Raw genomic sequence first — 19,979 nt, forward strand, 5'->3', positions numbered from 1 at the left:
TTTTTATGAAGGCTTCCTCCTGTAGCCACGATGGATTGGTAGCTCCATTTCTTGCCCCCTCCCCTCTCCAGAGAATGGTGGGTCGATCGGAAAATTCCAAGCTTCTAACCTCTCTTGTGACCAGCCCCCATCTAGAAGCCCACCAAAAGTCACCTCATTAAAACAGAAGATGTTCTTATCAGCCTCCAAATTCCAGGGGACTTAGGAGCTTGGTGTCAGACATTCCAATCACGCAGGAAGTGACAGAGCCCCTAGGAGCTCTGTATCAGAAACTAGAAATACTAGAACAAAAGACTCTCTGAGCACCCCCAAATACAAGGGTTTTAGGAGCTCAGCATCAGGAACTGGGTGCAGAGACCAGTATGCGTATATTTATTATTATTTCACACCATGCAGCTCAAGAGAATATAATGGGCTTTTAGTATAGAAATTTGTAAGATGAAAATACAGTTTGCTTGGTTTACGCAGGAATCAGAAGGTCGTGCCAGCTGGGGAAGGCTGGCAGGCATTTACCTGGATCTCTTACTGCATGATGTTTATTACCTTTGAGAATGTTGTAGTCCTTGGTGTGTGTCTCAGCCTTTCAGGCTCAGAGTCTGTGATGGATCATATTGGTAAGAATTGGATCCATGCTTCAGGGCTGGACTCATGTTAAACTTGGTTTGAGAATGACAGCTGAAGCCTGGACGCCTAATATGGCATCACACGAAAAATTTCTGTCCCCCAAACCAGAACACTTGTCTTGCTGTGTTCAGTATGTTTTCTTCCTGTAGTCAAGGTACCTGGGAAGCAAAATCATAATCACACAGTTCTTTAGTCACTTATTGATGAAAAAGAAAACTATTATAGGATCCAAGGCACTGGCATTTGCTTAGCCAGAATGTTCTATCCTTATTGGTAAACCTGCAGGGGAAACAAGACAAAATCATGTTGTCTTGGTGGGGAGGGACTCAGAAATCTGGAAATTAAAGGAATTGGATGCTTAATGACATCAAGCTATCTTAGCCTGCTGTAGTCAATTTCTGGTATTAGTGTCTCCCACAGAAGAACTGGGATGCTTGATGTCTGGTAATTGAAGCCCCTTGTGCTGTGGGAAGTGCTTGAATGGTTACTGCTAATGCTTTCCTGAAATTACAGTATTACTGACTGATGACGTTTAAATATCAAATTTAAGTTTCCCTGTCTGTGTGTCTTTGATAAGGTCCAGTAAGCTACACTCCTATCTTTTTCAGTCTCCATTAGCTGGCACAGCAACATAAGCAGATAGACATTAAGTGTTGTAGATGCTGATTTGTAGTTTCACAATTAAAAATACTTTTGCTATTACAGTAAACTCCGGTCCCTGGCATTCGTCAGGAATTTAGTGTTATGATTAATTCAGTATCTCAGATTTTTAAAAAGTTATGCTATGCATTCTTTGTAATTTATATCAATTAAAATATAATGAAATGCACATAGCATAAGCAACTAAGGGTAATTTATCTTAGAAAACTTTTTGAGTACCTTAAAGTTATTATTGTAGCCACATGAAAATGCCCATTAATACAAAGCTTTAAATAATATCAAAATGAACAAGATGGAGAAAAAGTTTTACTGTACACAAATTCTTCTTTTTGGAGGAAGAGGGAAAAAGCAGACTTGGAAAAGAATGTGTGTATGATTTCAAATGAGATGGGAGTGAGCTGGTGGGAGAGGGACTCAAAAAAGCAAGTGGAAGGTTTTGATTTTATTTTTAAAACTGATTCTAGTATTTTCCACTTAGAAATGAAGGCCCTTATCCTTAGAAGGTGGGAAGCTATTTTCCTATCTTATGTTTCTCAGTAAGTAATAAATCAAAAAATATTAAAGTTGGGTTTTCTTTGGAGGAAGATGATTATTAATGACAAGACACACATGAGTTAGAAAGTGTTTCAGTGCAGTTTTCAAAAATTTTCAGTTTTTGAATGTACAAAATTCTTACTGTAGGCAGTTATCCTTTTCTTCCTTTGGAATTTTTGACTGTTTTTCAGAGTCCCTGCTTTAAATTCATTTTAAAAATCAAAGCTGTGAGTTGAAATGCTATTATATTTTTATTGCTTTCATTTTCCTCCAGCTTGATTTAGTAAGGCATTATCTTGGTTTAACTCCAGATTAAAAACTTGATTGTAACTTATCACCTAACTCTTTAGATAGCTGTACTTTATTTTCAAAGGACAAATGTAGTCTGTATCAAAGAGTCTTTTACATGATTTGATTGTTTGCGTTCTGCTTTATCATGTGCCTGTTCATTCCTAGCCTTTTCCCTCCCCTCCCTTTAGCCACAATGTGTTCTGTGTTGTAAAATCTCATTCCTCCCTCTCAGACACTACTCCTGGAAGTGTAAATTGGAACAAACTTAACTTTACAACATTGGGAGCATCTAATATTCATAAAATTGATGGTGTGCACTCCATTTAAGACATGGAGAGATGTCCATTATATATATATATATATATTATATATATATATATTTTAAAATTAATTAATTAATTTCATTATTTATTTTTGGCCACGTTGGGTCTTTGTTGCTGTGCGCGGGCTTCCTCTAGTTGCGGCGAACGGGGGCTACTCTTTGTTGTGGTGCGGGCTTCTCGTTGTGGTGGCTTCTCTGTTGTGGAGCACAGGCTCTAGGCACGCGGGCTCAGTAGTTGTGGCGCACGAGCTAAGCTGCTCTGTGGCATGTGGGATCTTCCTGCACCAGAGATCGAACCCATGTCCCCTGCATCGGCAGGCGGATTCTTAACCACTGCGCCACCAGGGAAGTCCCTCCATTATACATTAAATGAAATAGGCTGTTTGAACATCTCATTACAAAAAGGAAGGAAAACTCTGAAATGATTAAATTTAAAAGTTATTAGGGTAGCCACTATAGAGAACACTATGGAGTATCCTTAAAAATCTAAAAATAGAGATACCATATGATCCAGCAATCCCACTCCTAGGCATATATCTGGGAAAGATGAAAACTCTAATTCAAAAAGATATACGCACCCCAGTGTTCATAGCAGCACTATTTGTAATAGCCAAGACATGGAAGCAGCCTAAATGTCCTTCAGCAGATGAATGAGTAAAGAAGATGTGTGTGTATACACACATACACACACACAATGGAATATTAGCCATAAAAAAGAATGAAATAATGCCATTTGTAGCAACATGGATGGACCTAGAGATTATCATACTAAGTGAAGTAAGTCAGAAAGAGAAAGACAAATACAATATATCACTTATATGTGGAATCTAAAAAATGATACAAATGAACTTATTTACAAGACAGAAATAGACTCACAGACATAGAAAATAAACTTATGGTTACCAAAAGGGAAAGGGGAGGGGGAGATAAATTAGGAGCTTGGGATTAACAGATACACACTACTATATATAAAATAGATAAACAACAAGGACCTATGTATAGCACAGGGAATTATATTCAATATCTTGTAATAACATAATGAAAAAGGATCTGAAATAATTTAAAAAATTACTAGCTTATCATAGGTTGAGATTTACTGTGAGTAACTTTAAGGAACTTTTGTTGAAACATAACAGAAATGTGCACAAATAATAAGTGTAAATAATAAGTGTTCAGCTTAATGAATTTTCAGAGTCAAGATAGCCATGTAATCGGCCCCCAGATCAAGAAGTAGAACATTGGGGAATTCCCTGGCGGTCCAGTGTTTAGGACTCTGTGCTTTCACTGCCGAGGGCCTGGGTTCGATCCCTGGTTGGGGAACTAAGATCCCACAAGCTGAGTGGTGCAGCCAAAAAAAAAAGACATTGTCAGAAGCCCTTCCTCATACCTACATGGTCACCATCCACCCCCATGATATGTGAGCACACTCCTGACTTCTGACACCACAGGTGAGGGTTGCTGCATTTGACCTTTTTTCTAAATGGAATCAAACATAATATACCAATGTGTCTGGCTTCTTTTGCTTATCTTGTGAGATTCATTCCTGTTGAGTGAATCAGTGGATCGTTCGCTCTCATTGCAGTACCGTATTCCATGGTATGAACATACCACCACCCTCCTGTTCTGCTCTTGATGGGTACTTGAGTTGCTTCGGTTTTGGACTGTTACCAAGGGTGCTGCTGCCGAGAACATTCTGCTGTGTGTCCTTTAGTGAGTGGTCCTTTGAGTGACATTTTGGGGTCGTTGGGAATGTGTGTGTTCAACATTAGTAGATACTGCCTAACAGTTCTCCAGAGTGGTTGTACCATTTAATTATTCCCACCCAGTTACTCTGTGACAGTTCCAGTTTCTTCGTGTCCTTGCCCAAGCTTAATATTCACTTAAAGCCATCCTGATGGGTGTATAGGAATCCTTTATTGTGGTTTTAATTTCTATTTTTCTGATAACTAATGAGGTTTAGTGCTTTTTCCATACACTTATTGGTGGTATGGCTGTCCTCTTTCATGAAGTTTCTGCTCCATGCTTTTCCCTGTTTTTCTTTTGGGTTTTCTCTGTCTTTTCTGATTTGTAGGAGTTCTTGTAGTCTGATTGCTTGCTCTTTCTCAACTATATATGTTTCAGATTTTTAGTGTTTTTTTTTTTAACTGAATTTTTATTTTATCTATGTCTGCTAAAATTTTAGCAGAAAAGATATTTAATTTTTACAATGATAAGAAGGTGAAACTATTATCATTTTGAAAAAAAAATTCCCTAAGTCAAGCAGAGAAAGATAAATACTGTATCATCTCACTTATTTGTGGACTCTTAAAAAAAAAAACAAAAACCAAACAAAAAACCCAAGTTCATAGGTACAGAGAACAGATGGGTGGTTGACAGAGGTGGGAGGCCGGGGGGTGGGCAAAGTGGGAGAAAGGGGGTCAAAAGGTACAGACTTCCAATTATAAGATAAATGAGAAAAAGAAAAAAAAAGATAAATGAGTCATGAGGATGTAATGTACAGCTTGATGACTATAGTTGATAATACTGTATGTATATTTGAAAGTTGCTAAGAGAGTAGATCTTTTTTTTTATAAATTTATTTTATTTATTTATTTTTGGCTGCATTGGGTCTTTGTTGCTACACGTGGGCTTCTCATTGCAGTGGCCTCTCCTGCTGCGGAGCATGGGCTCCAGGCGCGCGGGCTTCAGTAGTTGTGGCTCGCGGGCTCTAGAGCGCAGGGTCAGCAGTTGTGGCGCATGGGCTTAGCTGCTCTGTGACATGTGGGATCCTTGGACCAGGGCTCGAACCTGTGTCCCCTGCATTGGCAGGCGGACTCCTAACCACTGCGCCACCAGGGAAGTCCCAAGAGAGTAGATCTTAAAAATTCTCATCACAAGAAAAAAATTTGGTAACTTATTGTGGTGATCATTTTGCAGTGTATCCAAATATTGAATCACTATGTTGTACACCTGAAACTAATATAGTGTTACATGTCAATTGTGCCTCAGTTATAAAAACCAAACAAAAAAGCCCCACCAAATTCCCTGTTCTTGATCTGCTTTACCTTTCTTTCCCCTTCCCTTCCTTTTCTCCTGTTTTGAACCATTGGTCTGAAATCCCACCCTCCCCATCCTCTTCAGCATTTCACTCTTTAACCTCCTTTTTTGTAAAAATTGGTAAATTTAGCCGTGGCCCCCTTCTCTGTCTGTCGATTCCCCAGTCTCCCTTAACTCTGGATAGCACTAGCTCCCCAGTCTTTGCAGCTTTCTTCTCACTTGACTTTCTGACGACACTGAAGTTCCCTGGTCCTCTCGTCTCTTCCTCCTCCTGTGCTTTGCTTAGCTCCCTGCTGGCATCTCCCTTGTACGTGTTTGGAGCTCTTTTCCCCACCGCGTCCTCTGTTAGCCTCTGAAGTACTCGGGCAGCCTTGGCCACGTGCTGGAGGTCACATCCTTTGGAGAGCGTGGCTGGCCTTCAGCTCTAAAGCCTCTTCCCCTTCCCAGATACCTGCTAGAATACCAGCCCCTGAATGTCACTTTCTCCATCACTTCCACATCATCTTCCTCCTCAAACCCGCTTTGCCTCCTGGGTTCCTGTTTGTCAGCAGAACTGACTGTACTGCCAGGTAACCAGGACATGAAACGTCGGTCATCTTTGCCTCCTTCCTTTGACCCGTAGCCGGTCCGAGGCTGAATCCTGTCAATTCTACCTCTTCCATAGTAGCTCTGACATAAGAGGAAGACAGACATCAACAGTGACGTGAACAGCATCAGCAATGACCGCTAACAGCGGTCCAGTGCCTCTGTATGCCAGCTACTGGGGCTAAGTGCTTTACAGATGCCGCCTCACGGAATCTCAAGTGGCCTTCTAAGATAGTGCTACTCACTTCATTTTGCAGGTGAGGACCCTGAGGCCCAGCGAGGTTAGGTAACGTGCTCAAGGCCACTTAGCTGTCAGTTGGAAGCGGTGATTCCACCATCTGACTGCAGACTATACTTCTTTGCTCTATTTCCTTATTTGTAGTTTGATCCCTTTCCCCACCCCCAGCCCCGCCCCTTCCTGCCTCAATACTTCTTGACCACAGAGCGGTTCCCTCTTAGTTTGCTCTTTTCCCCATTCTAATTCATCCTCTAAAAATGTCAGGTATGTCTTCCCCCCAATTTAACTCTCCTCATATTCCTTCCTTGCTTTACTTTCAGTGACTAATTTAGAAGCAACCAGTAAAGACAAGTTCTCTTTTTTTTTAAAAACTAATTTTTATTGGAGTATAGTTGATTTACAGTGTTGTGTTAGTTTCTGCTGTACAGCAAAGTGAATCATTTATACATATATGTACTCTTTTTTAGATTCTTTTCCCATGTAGGTCATTACAGAGTATTGAGAAGAGTTCCCCGTGCTATACAGCAGGTTCTTATTAGTTATCTATTTTATATATAGCAGTGTGTATATGTCAATCCCAATCTCCCAATTTATCCCTCCCCCTGCTTCCCCCTTGGTAACCATAAGTTTGTTTTCTACATCTGTGACTCTATTTCTGTTTTGTAAATAAGTTCATTTGTACCATTTTTTTTTAGATTCCACCTATAAGCGATATCATATATTTGTCTTTCTCTGTCTGACTTACTTCACTCAGTATGACAATCTTTAGGTCCATCCATGTTGCTGCACATGGTATTATTTTGTTCTTTTTTATGGCTGAGTAATATCGGTCTTTACGGACCAATGTTTGGCTCTGACCACCTTTATATCAGCTTAGGGAGCTGTCTCTGAATAGGCTGTGTATTTTCTCACACTATTTGCTGAATCCTGAATGTACCCCACACCCCTCAGTTCCACCCTTCCCGAAACCTCTCCCGTTCTTCAAGCTCTGACTCAAACGTTCTCCCTTATGCGAAACCTTCCTGAGCATCCCTGCCAGCTCTCTGTGAACTTCCATAACGATTTGTAACCTTCCTTCCTGCTGTGGTAAACTGAGCACCAAGTTCTTATCAGTCACTTCTTTGACACCCCTGACAACTCTAGCATAATTCTCAATAATAAGCATTTTATTGATTTGTCCCATAATATTCTATCAACACAATAAAGGGAATTTGGACACAAGGTTAGTAAGAGCCATGGATGATCATTAATACCAAAGTCTAAGGAATAAAGGTAATATATTCAATATTTGTTCGCTAGAGCTGCTGTGACAAAGTACCACAAATCAGATGGCTTAAAACAGCAGAGATTTATTCTCTCACAGTTCGAGAGGTGAGGTCCCAAATCAGGGTGTCAGCAGAGCCATGCTTCCTTGGAAGGCTCTAGGGAGGGAGCCTTGCCCCATCCACCTTCTGGTGTTTCCTGGCAATCCTTGGCATTCCTTGGCTTGTAGGCGCATCTCTTCAATCTCTGTCTCCATTGATACGTGATACTCTCCTGTATGTCTGCCTTCACGTGGCCATTTTCCCTCTATGTCTTTGTTTTCTTATAAGGATACCCGCCATCGGATTAAAGGACCACCCTGCCCCACTGTGGTCTCATCTTAACTAATGATATCTGCAGTGACCTTATTCCAAATAAGCACCGTCAAGTATGTCTCATTATTCTAATGTTTCGACATCTGGGGCCTGACTGACCCTGGGGAGACAGCCCTTCCTGGGGCTAACCAATTCCTAGAGATATTTAACCTGAGCACACTTTCCATGTGCAAACTAACCAATCCAGGGCCCATTTTCCCTCCCCGACCCCATCTTTCGGGTTCTAACACTCCAGACCAGTACTCTTCTGCCTTAACCGCCTCAGAGCCAGGTAACAGATAATCAGGAACAGTCTCTATACGCCCGAGCCTGCTGAAAAAATTCACACCAACCAATCTTAAGCCTGCTTACCCTGCCTTGCCTGTGCCTTCATGTGGATACTGCAATAAACCCTCTTGCCCACATTTTCCTTTTGCTCATTGCCTCCTGACCTCCCCGGTGCTTCCCCATGTGGCCCTGCATGGCGTGCCATGCCTCCTGTTTCTAGGGATCTGTGAGGATAAGCGTCTTCGTTCCTGAGAGCTGTTTCCATGTCTGCGTGTCTTACCACACCTGATAAAAACAAATCCCTGGTACATTTAAAAATAGTCACATTCTGAGATACCGGGGTGGAGGGGGGTTTGCAATTTCAGCATATCATTTTGGGGGATAAAGTTTAACCCATAAAAGGGAGGAACCTAATCCTGATATTTTATTTGCATTCCAATGTGGGGCAGTGACCCAGTGACTAGACTCCTCAGGTAAGCGAGGAGCAGACTTGAGATGCAGCGTGCCAGAGGGAGAATCCGTAGTCGCCCTCTGTTCTTAAATATCAGCAGAGGGAAAGGCACTAATTGCAGCCCCGCTGAAATTATGTCATAGGGGAGGCATAGAAGATTCATAATAGGGAGAAAGATGGATAGATGGATTTTCTTTTCCTTTGAAAAGTGACAAAATACATGTAAATTATCTGCTTAAAGATTTAATGGATGAGCTATTGTAATTGTTTTTAGGAATATATTTGATTCTGAGTCCTCTGCTAACCATTTTTTTCTTTTTCTTTTCTTTCTTTTTTTTTTTTTTCTTAAAAGAAAGCGGCAGCCCAGAATCTCGTGTTAACGCTATCCATTTCTTGGTACACAAACTGCCGGAGAAAAATAAAGAAATGTTGGATATTTTGGTGAAACACTTAACTAAGTAAGCCTCTTTTTCTTCCTAACTTGCTTTATTTTGCTCTGGGCACCGTGCGGTGGTGTCGGATATGTAACACTTGGAACTGGGGCTGTTTACACAATACCAGGGACCACACCTGCGAGAGCAGGCTGGACACTTGCCTTATTGTGTGTGTTTTGGACAAGAGTGATGAAATGTGATGCTTTCATGAAGTCGTATAATTATTTGCTTAATGTCACTGCCAGCAACTCAGGGTTTGATTTGAAGTAAGAAAAGAGAATCTTATACATTTCCCTGCATACAGATTCTGGAAATGTGATTATAAGCCTGTTAGCAAATTTAGCTTGGTTTCACACCTACCTAACTCTGAGTCTGAACATGTCCTTCAAGTTTGTTTAATCCAATAATACGTAGTTATTTCATAGGATCCAGTTTATTCCTTTCACTCCCTCTTTGCAAAGCAAGCAAAATCTAATAATTCAGTGGAAAAATTAGCTCTTTCTTCATATATAAAGGACTCCTAGATCACTGTAATTGCAAAATTTTAGAGGTGAGAGGAAGCTGAGGAATGCTATGTTTTACAACCCATATTTCACATGAAAAAGAAACTGAAGGCCAGAGGATATTATGAGTTTCCAAGGGTCCTACTGCTAGTAAAGCTGTTCATTCATTTGGTCAGCAAATATTGGTTGAATGCCTTCTTTTTTTTTTTTTTAAACATCTTTATTGGAGTATAATTGCTTTACAACATTCTTAAGGTGCTAGCTGATACAAAGATACATAGTTGAACAAGATAGACAAAGTCCCTACTTTCACGAAGTCCCTTCTTTCTAAGATGGAAAAGATGATAAACATTAAAAATAAAAATATAAAATAATTTCAGGTGATAAATGGTAAAAAGACCAAGTAGAGTGAGGGATAAAGAATATATGTTGGGTGTTGGACTATAAAGTGGGTTGTTATGGAACTTCGTTTCTGAGGATGAAACCTTTTGAGTTGAGACCCGAATTAGGTTGCAGGGCTGCCGAGAACAGTTGTCCAGGTTGTTCACTGCACAATGGTACTGGGCCAGAGGGATGAGTGTGGGTGTTCTGATCAAGCTCTGTGTGCTTGTGAAGGTGATTCTTACAATGGTGCCATGTGGTCTAGTAGTCCCTGGAAGCGAGGGTGTAATGACCTGGGGAAAGAAGCAATGTTCTAAGTAGAAAGGAACAGTAAATGAAGGTGTTCAGAGACACAAGCTTAGCATATACATAGAATTATTAAGAAAGATGCTGTGGTTAAGCAGAACATCAAAGAAAGGGAAGCAGGAAGGTAGTCAGGGACCCCATCACATGGGGCCTTGCCAGATGCGGTGATCTCAGTGGCAGACATTGAGGACAGTTGAGTCTGCCTCCTTGTTTTTAGGGAAATACAGAGTTGCAAAATACTCTACATGCCACAGTTATTGCCCCTTCTTTTAACCAGAGACCTTTCTTCCCCCCCCCATCTTGTTAGTGTTTCAAATCACTCCAAGCAGAACCTCATGACCGTGGCAAATTTAGGAGTGGTGTTTGGACCAACTCTGATGAGGCCACAGGAAGAAACTGTTGCTGCCATCATGGATTTGAAGTTTCAGAATATTGTCGTGGAAATTTTAATTGAAAACCATGAAAAGGTAAAAGTGCTTTTTTTTTTTCCAGAAGAGATTTCCTGTTTCGGGCTCGTCCCTGTGTGAGGTACAACTGTCCTCTTAGATTTCCCTCCTCTCTCTTTTTATTTAATGATTTTATTATCATGATGGTGAGCCTGGTTCTGAGAAGTCCTCATGGAGCTTCTGTCTTTGGATGGAGTTCCACAAATCTGAAGCTTACCCGGTCTTCTGTTATCTCACTGGTTTAAGGAAGCAACGTTTAATCCAGATGCAAAGGAATATCGGCAGTGTCATTGTGGACTGTTTATGTTTTTTGCTGCCTTTGTTCCTATCCTTGGATTTCTCACTCAAATTCTGTTTACTGTAACACAGGGAAAACATTTTTTGTCAATCTGTATCACACTCTCCTCAGAAAAACACACACAACTGTCCCTCTCCCTGCAATTGCGCTAACAGTTTCCGGGGATTCACACACAACATCCTCAAACCTGGGGCCTCCAGGTTGAGAATCTCTGGTTTAAAATGAATACTCTCTTAGGTAACATATCCTGTTGTTTGTTTCTCTGTATTCAAGGGAATACATGATTTTTCAACATACAATAGACTCTTTCAAGAACTTTTAGATTTTTTTCCCCCCTTTATTCTGCTCATATAGATCAGGACCTTGCTAATAACTTTCCTTACTTTTAAGATAGGGAATTGGAAAACTGTTAAAATGCTTGGTCAGCAACTTTAATTGTTTATAAATTTTCTAAAATATTGAGATTGCGTTATATGCCAAGCATGTATTAGGTGCTGGGAGGTGAAGATGAACATTACAGTCCCTGATGGAAAGCGGGTCACGATCTAGGGTGTTGAGCCCTGTTTCGGGACTTGTGTCCCACAGCACACATCCCTGTCTAACATATTATGCGATTGACTTATTTTTCTAGTTGTTATCTATTTCTTTCTTCTAGATCTTTGAGGGCAAAGATCTTTTTGCACATTTAGAAGAATACCTGGTATTCCTTAGGCGCTTGGTTAGTATTTATTTGGTGAATTAATGGATTCAGTGAAATTTCTGGGGGTCAGGGGAGTGGGAAAGAGACAGATGAAGAGAGGTGTAGTCCCTTTGCACAAGTGTTGCGAGAACACTTCTTGGATTCTTGTTGCGTTTGCTGTTGGCTAGAGCAATTCTAGCTGGTGCAAATATCGGTTCCCACTGAAAAGCTAGGCTTGAAACCTGGTTAGAGATTTGCTTTACCAGTATGGTAAAAGCGGTTTGTTTTGTGGGTGTCAGACATTGGTGGGGTTTTTGGTTTTGTTTTTTGGTAGCTAGCGGTGCATTTATGCCTCCTTTTATGGCCCCGTCAAACTGTCATTAATGTGTACGGTGAACTCTCCAGACAGCTTCAGGGCACGATGGCTACTATTCATTTTGAGAAAAAGAAATGATTAGACTATAAGCTTCGAGACAATGTTTAGGAGCGCAGCTATCATTAGATTAAATCCCAATTAAGAGAACTTTTATCCAATTTATTTGTGAAAATACTGGTTCTGGGTCTTGCTCTTGGATAAAAGGCTCTCCATCTAATGCCGTAGCTTCCTATTTTCTTCTCTTATTTGAAGCTGGGAAGATAAGTACACGATTTTTTTCTGCTGGGAAATAGAGAGGGCTGCTTTCACCTTGTTAAGCAATCTTACAGGAATTCCAAGTGGCATTGGCGAGCCAATTATAATAGTTAACAGCAGATGGAACTGGACCCACTCTCGGAGATGGAGCTTTATAGAATGAAGTAGAGGGCTTTCGGTTCTCCCTCTCTCCCTTTCGGTGGCCAGTCTAGATAGTGCTGTGAACGCACAACCAATACTGATTGAAGTCCTGAGGTTTCCTACCAAGAGGAGGTGAGATATTGGCTTTCAGATTCTTCATTGAGTGTGTGAGTTTAGCTTTGGAAGCAGAGGGTTGCTTGGGGTTGGGTCGGGGCAGTTAGCTTGGATTAGTGAACATTTTTGAGAACTTACTATCCCTATTACCTCTTTTTTCCCCCCTTTGATTTCATCCTTGTCCACTTTCACTCCCAGCTCTTCGTTCCTGCTAAAGTGGACTTCACTTCGGAGTCCAGGCTCTGCTATGAGGAAGAGTATTTCTGCTAACAAGGGTGATTGCGTAGAAACACTTCATAGGGATGTCTGGCCCCAGCTGAGCCATACGTTTTCTTGACAACGGATCCACATACACCACCCAAAGGAGCTGATGTTTGACTTGAATGTAGTGAGGGAGAGATATGGTTCCTCTTAATGTTTGAGAACAAAGGGAAAAAGAGAGAGGGAGGAAGGATAGCAAACGTTAAAAAGAATAGTCTCGTGAGGAAGGAAAAAAAATTATAATTCAAAAAAGGAGGGGAAACTAGCAATGAAATGAAACGGCCTAGGTGGTGTCTCTGAAGGAGAAGGAATGGGGGGGGGTAATGACAGTAGAAGGAAAATGTTTTCTTTTCCTCAGTTACTTATTTTTCTTCCCTAGGAATGTGAAAAATGTTAACTCTGACTAGGAAAGTCACTAAGTCAGAAAAGGAAACTTTCAACCTATAATTAAAGCAAGAAAGCTACAGATTAATTTTGGAGTTAGAAAAAGACCCTTGGTTAATCTGCTTTGGAGATCACATTTTATCCAAGCCTCTTTGTTGTTTTCATAAAATCCATATGTACTTTATAGGAAACTTAATCCATATGTTTTGGCTTCATTTCCACTCAGTACATTAAGATTTTGTTTTAAAAGAAGTGTTCGCGGGCCAAAAAAATTATGAAGGTCTTTCTTCCCTTGCAAACCAGAAAATTGCATTTCCCAGGTAGAAAGGGTACTGTGAAATTCCCAAGGATTTTCAAATTGGGGTTGTGCCTCAAAATGTGTGAGTTCTGCATATGTTTTGTTCTTAAAGTATACAGTTGTCCCTTGGTAGCTGGGGGGGATTGGTTCCAGGACCCCCTGCGGATACCAAAATCCACGGATGCTCAAGTCCTTTATATAAAATGGCAGAGTATTTACATATAACCTATGCACATTCTCCCATATACTTTAAGTCATCTCTAGATTACTTATAATACCTGATACAATGTAAATGCTATGTAAGTAGTTGCCAGCGTGCAGCAAATGCAAGTTCTGTTTTTTGGAACTTTCTGGAACCTTTTTTTCCAAATATTTTCGATCTGCTGTTGATCACATCCGCTAATGGGGAACCCACGGAGGACAGACTGTACTTGTTATGGATTAATTCAGTACATCTGTCATGAGTGCCTGCTCTGAGTCAGACATGGTGTGAGATTTGGGAGAAGTGAAGACAGTCCTGTAGGGAAAAGAAGAAATGGTGGAGAGTAATTGCTCTCAGACAGATAGAGAGAAAGCTGCCGAGATTTCCGAGGAGAGTTTATGTCCAACTGTGGGAAATCTGGAAAGTTTCCTGAAGAGGTGATTTGAGTAGGTTTTAGAATGGAGTTTGAACAGGTGGAGGTGTTTCAAGGGGACACTTCAGGTGTGGGGCATCATGTCATCAGAGAAACAGCAGGTGTGTGTTCTGGGAACAAGAGGCTCCTGTTGGAACGGGGGCGAGTGGTACGAGAGGAGATTGGAAGGAGATCTGGGCCAGGTGTGGGGAGGTTGAGACGGCCACCTTAGGACTTTGGATCTAATTTTAGAGGTATCAGGGCCTCTCGTGGTTTTTAAGATTAAGCCTCATGTGCTTAATCTGGCAGCAGGGTTGGCAGTAGAAAGTAGAGGAATAAAAGACCAGGTGAGGGGTCCCATGGCATGGTCGTGAGAATGGTGAGTTACAGGTGGAGAGCATCGGTTTGTGAGGCGGGATAGACACAATCCAGGCACTGGACTTGTATCTCAGAAGAAGGTGTTATAAATGATGCTGAATCTTCCATCCTGGGAGAATATTGGTGTTATTAATGGAAGGAGGGAAAAAATGGGTTTGGGGCAGAAGATGAGTTCCGTTTATAACATGCAGAATTTTAGTTGTTGTCTGGATATCCAGAAAGATAAGCCCAGCAGACAGTTGGAGATGTGGGGCTCAACCTGGGGAGAGAATTTAGTGGGAGAAAGTGTACCATATGGTGTAAAGACATGAGATAGATGTGAGAAAGAATTCATTGGTGCGTCTGTTATATACGGTGTTTATCTCATATGACCTATGTGTGTGTGTGTAATGCCCATTGCGTATATATATGTAATGGTATCCTTATACGTGTACAGAATTCATATTACATATCTTATCCCTTTATGCATATGAGAAAAACCGAAGGGTGCAAGATCCCGTGCTCACGGCCACACAGCTAGCGAGTGGCAATGCCTGGGTTTGCACTAAGGATTGTTCGACCCCAAAGCCTTTGCTTTTCATTACTCAGAGAAGAGAAGAACAATGTCTTTGAGAAATAATGAGATTTTACTCTTAGTGATAAAAGAGGAGCCAGAAGAAGCCCAGACGAGTTCAGTGTCAGGGTGGTCAAGGGGTGTTGTCAGTGATGCCAGTTGCTGTCAGGAGATGGGCAAGTATGAGGACGAGTGGAAGGCGTGTTCTCTCCAAGAGTGAGATGTCTGTTGAGAGCAACTTGTAAGGCCTTAAACGTGTGAGTGTTCAGGAATGGATGATAATAAGTCTGGATCTACTTCCAGTTTTTCCCATGTGACAGAAGAACAGATGGGAGGAAAAGTCAGAGCAGACGTGACGGGGAAAGGAAGGATGATGGAGGACCCGTACACCTGCGTTGTCCACGGCTTGCTCATTCTTCTCATATTCTGATCACCTGTTAGCTCACAGCTGGGGTGGGGGCCGTCTTCAGAGGAACTTTGTTAAACAGGTGTGTAAAGAACCCTGTCGAGTTACAGGATCTGTTTAAATTGAGCCTATTCTGCTATTTTATACATTTTTAATGTCATAAAAGAAATATATATTTATAATGTGACTCCCGCCTTTTCTCTGCCCTGCCTCAGTCCCCCAGGGCCCTTGAAGATTCAGAAGAGCCTTTGAGAATCATCAAAAAAAAAAAAAGAAACCCATATCAGGTGGTTCTCTTTTCATATCTGCCTTGTTTTATGTTAATGTTTAAACTGGCAGTTTATGTAAAGTAAGGTACATAATGTTACTCTCAACCAAATCACTTTACAAAATACATAATAATATGTTATAATATAGTTATAATCCAGGTTATATTTATCTTGTTAAAGATTTTCATTGGATTTTCAATGTGATAGGTTGCTCTCATGGTCACTGATTCTCTGAGGGTCAGTAGGTTATGAAGTTTTTTTTTTTTTCCTAGTATTACCCTTTATGTAGTACAGTTTCTGTGGACCACAAGGTGCTAAGAGTTTGTTTACATAAAACTTTTCCTTGGTGAGGATTCCTATAAGTTTGCTCAAAGAAGCACATTCACCTTTGAAGTGAGCTCTGTGTCAGTCTGTCTCGTTTTTCCTGGTGAGAAAACGGAGGCCGTTCAGGATGGTCACGCTTTGTTGGAAAAGGCTGACCACGTTCTCGTTCACGAGTTTCTTCAGTAGACTGTGCTTTATCCATCTTTGTAACATAGGTTGCAGAGTTCTTGAATAGGCTGTGTCCTCCAGTCATAGAGGAGCCTAGAAACAGTAAAGGTGAGAAGGACGTGTACATTTCCCCTCAGGTGTCCAGCGTAATCCCCAGAATATTAAATTGCATGCACATGGACAAGGGTATCCAGTGGTGCAGTGTATCACTTTTGTTGACCTTGGGACTGACTTTCTGACCTGCATCCTCCTGTCTTTGCCAAAAGCTAGAAGAACGTGTCTCTGCTCCCAGGTTCATGGTGGGATGGGTTCCCTGTTCAGGCCCCACCTGCAGTCCACCTGTGGTCTGTTTCTGGGTACAGGGCAGCCCGTTCCTCCATTCCTGAAGCTTCAGAAACCACACCCAGCCTGGCTGTCTCCTGCGGGTTGATCTCTGTCCTCCTTTAACGCCAGTGAGGCCCAAGCGAGTAGCATGCAAACCATTTTTCACTGAGCGCGAGGAACCTTCCAGTCTTAGGGCATGCTTGTCATTTAATGGGGAAAAGAATTCTTTTTAAAAAAGAATCCAGCCTGAACTGCATCTCGATTGAGCTTTGCTGGCGCTGGGTTGCTAGGCAGCAGCAGTTTTCATGCGACAGGAGAAGAAATGTCTTAAGCACCAGCAACAACAATAAAACTCCAAAGTTTCTAAAAGGTGGTGTCTGCCTGAGTCATGACCACTCAGCCTAGAGGTCAAATCCTGCAGCAAGAATATTTGACAAATTTTCAAAGGTTTTTTTTTTTTTTTTTCTTTTCTCCTTGCAGTTTTCATAAATGTTGTCCTCCTTGGCATAGCCATGAAAACGTACTTTACTGTTACATTTTTTTTTTTTTTTTTTTCTCAACAGGGCTGTGCATTTTCTGGTGTGTTTAGAAAGAAGCTTTAAAAGCACAGAAAACTTTGTCTTTCTCCTTCCTTTAAGGAGAGTTGGAAAATAATAATGACATTGTCTTCTGCTCTTTTCATTTAGCGGCGGCATGGGATGTCTCTGCTGTGTGCTGTGCTGTAGCTCTGTAGATGGTAGATAATATTTTTCCACGGGACTAGAGTGGTTTGATGCAAGCAAATTCTGTAACATTTTCATGTCCAGTAGAGACAAGGCACTGGGACTGTCTCAGAAAGATCGAAGAGCTACGGTGTAGAAAGCGGGGCGGGGAGGTTTATTCTCTGTTGTCTAAGAAAGCATACTCGGTCCAAGTGAGCAGAACTTGCTGGGAGGTGAGTTTTTGATTCAACAGAAGGCAGAACTCCATAATATTTGTAATAATGAGACTGTGTTCCTAGTAGAGATGGGTCTGAGGAGTTGGAGATGGCAGATGGCTGAGGTCTGGCCCACTCTGAAAGTCTCGGCCAGAGACCTTGGAGATGCAGAGCTGCAAAGACAGGTCCTGCAAGCTTGTCTCAGCGCTTGGCACTTGACACTGAATCAGTGTTGGTAGAATTCACAATGGTGAGGAGGCATCTGATCCTTGTCCTCACCTCCCTTTTATGTTGTTTATATTCCCAGCAATACCCAGAGTACTTGGAAGGGAAAATAAGGATGTAAGCGTGAGGGGTGGGCGTGGTGTGGTTTGTGTGGGTGGGCCCTAGAGAAGAAACCTTGACTTTCCTTAGGGGACAACAGAGTGTGGGGTGCTTATGGGCTTGGCTTTTGCATGGACAAAGCGCCCCGTTTTAACTTTTCTTTGTAAAATAAAGAAACCGGCTTTCAGAGCTGTCACTTCCATCTCTCTCAAGACAAAGTTGAGAGCAGTAATAATTTCAGTAGCCAGCAGAGGGATGATTACGTGCTGGTACCCAGGCTCCGCTCCTTATATGACATTTTATTGAAATGATCTGCAGACAGTATCACAGAATGTAGCAGAGCCGGCTTGAGAGTAGAATTCCTTGGGTTGGAATCTCAGCTCCACCAAGTTGTGTGACGTTGGTGACCCGGGCCCCCCACTTAACCTCATCATCAGATTCCTCATCTGTGAAAGAGGAAAAGCTAAAGTACCTATCCAGCAGAGACCTGTGGTGAGGATGACGTGAGCTGTTTTACAGATGAGGAAAACGAGGCTCAGTGAATTGCTCAAGTGGCCAAGCTGGGGTTTGAACTCCGTCTGTCTGCCTCCAAAGCCCACTCCTGACATCTACACTGTAGCTGTCTGATAATGTGTGTGTAAATATGCACATTTCATATCAAACAACTGTAATGACTTATTTGTGTTTTTCAAAAGACTTTGTATTTTTTAGAACAGTTTTAGATTTATAACAGAATTGAGAGGAAGGTACAAAGATTTCCAGTACCAGCCCCTTCGCCCCCATGCATGCAGAGCCTCCTCCATTTGTTACAGCCGCGGGACCCACCCTGGCACGTCATTGTCACCAGAGTTTACTTAGGGTTCGCTCTTGGTGTTGCACCTTCTTGGGTCAGGCCAGATGCGTTATGACACGTGTTCATCACGATCGTCAGTGTGTTTTCACGGTTCTGAAAATCCTGTGCTCAGTGTGTTCATCTCCTCCCACCCATGCCCTCCCCACCCCCCAGCCTGGCCATCACTGATCTTTTTACTGTCTTTACAGTGTTGCCTTTTCCAGGTGTCGTATAGTTGGACTCATACAGTGTGAGCCTTTTCAGATTGGCTTCTTTCACTGAGTACTGTGCATCTAAGGTTCCCCCATGTCCTTTCATGGCTTGGTAGCTCATTTCTTTTCAGCACTGACTTGTTTGTATTTTGAGAGAACCAGGATGATTGTTATATAAATGACTGTTACACCCACTGGGTGAGGACAGGAAAGCAAACTCCTTTCACCTGGCCTTCTTCCCGCCGCCTGCTGGGATGGCTTTCCTGTGACATACAGCCCACTTCTGAGATGCATTCTTTCTAGGCTTGGCAGGCAGGGTCAAGGCCTCTCAGCCTCACCCTTGATGAAAGCTCTAGCTCAGCCCTGGTGATCCTCCTCCTCCTCGTCTTCATCACCATCAGCATCATTAATATAGGATGACAGTCTGCCTGATACTTATCGAGTGCTCACACTGTATTCTACATCATGATCTCGTTTACTACCTGCTCAACGACTCTATACGTCTCACGTCTCAGGTAGACGTTATCATCCTTATTTTACAATTTGGAAAATGGGGCTTAGGGTGAAATTCGCCCACGGTCACACAGCTGGGAAATGGCGGCGCTGGGATTGGAACCCAGGACTGTGTGGCCCAGGGGCTGGAGCTGTCAAGCCTTCCACTCTACGGCTGCTCCTTGCATTCTAAATGGCTTTCAGTGGAAGGCTTGGTGTTCAGGGTCACTGTCTGATGGGCAGGGCTGCAGTATTCTGATGCTCAGGAACAGCAGATCTGGAGTATATGTAGATTGAACGACATCACTAAAAACAATATTTTGACGTCTCACATATATTTTCAGATATCTAAAATTACACCAAATAGTATAAGTGGGAAAACATAAATATGGAGTATCAGTTCACTAATATGTAAAGAACTGATTTTTCAAAACTATAAACCAGAGTATGGAGAATAAGCTACATGTTTTTAGCAAAACCTTTAGAATTAAAAATGGGGCTTCCCTGGTGGCGCAGTGGTTGAGAATCTGCCTGCCAATGCAGGGGACACGGGTTCGAGCCCTGGTCTGGGAGGATCCCACATGCCACGGAGCGGCTGGGCCCGTGAGCCACAACTACTGAGCCTGCGCGTCTGGAGCCTGTGCTC

General features: G+C 42.1%; 1 protein-coding gene across 2 annotated transcripts in view; it reads left to right on the plus strand.

Annotated features, from left to right (window-relative positions):
* Positions 1 to 19,979, plus strand: part of ARHGAP10 (Rho GTPase activating protein 10) — a 327,424-nt gene that overhangs the window by 216,933 nt on the left and 90,512 nt on the right. For both annotated transcript variants that reach the window (XM_036853059.1, XM_036853057.1), the window contains 2 exons: positions 8,998 to 9,103; positions 10,577 to 10,736. In XM_036853059.1, coding sequence (XP_036708954.1) covers positions 8,998 to 9,103; positions 10,577 to 10,736 — 266 coding nt within the window. The remainder of the gene's footprint in view (positions 1 to 8,997; positions 9,104 to 10,576; positions 10,737 to 19,979) is intronic.

Source organism: Balaenoptera musculus, chromosome 5, assembly GCF_009873245.2.
Source record: "Balaenoptera musculus isolate JJ_BM4_2016_0621 chromosome 5, mBalMus1.pri.v3, whole genome shotgun sequence".
NCBI lineage: Eukaryota > Metazoa > Chordata > Mammalia > Artiodactyla > Balaenopteridae > Balaenoptera > Balaenoptera musculus.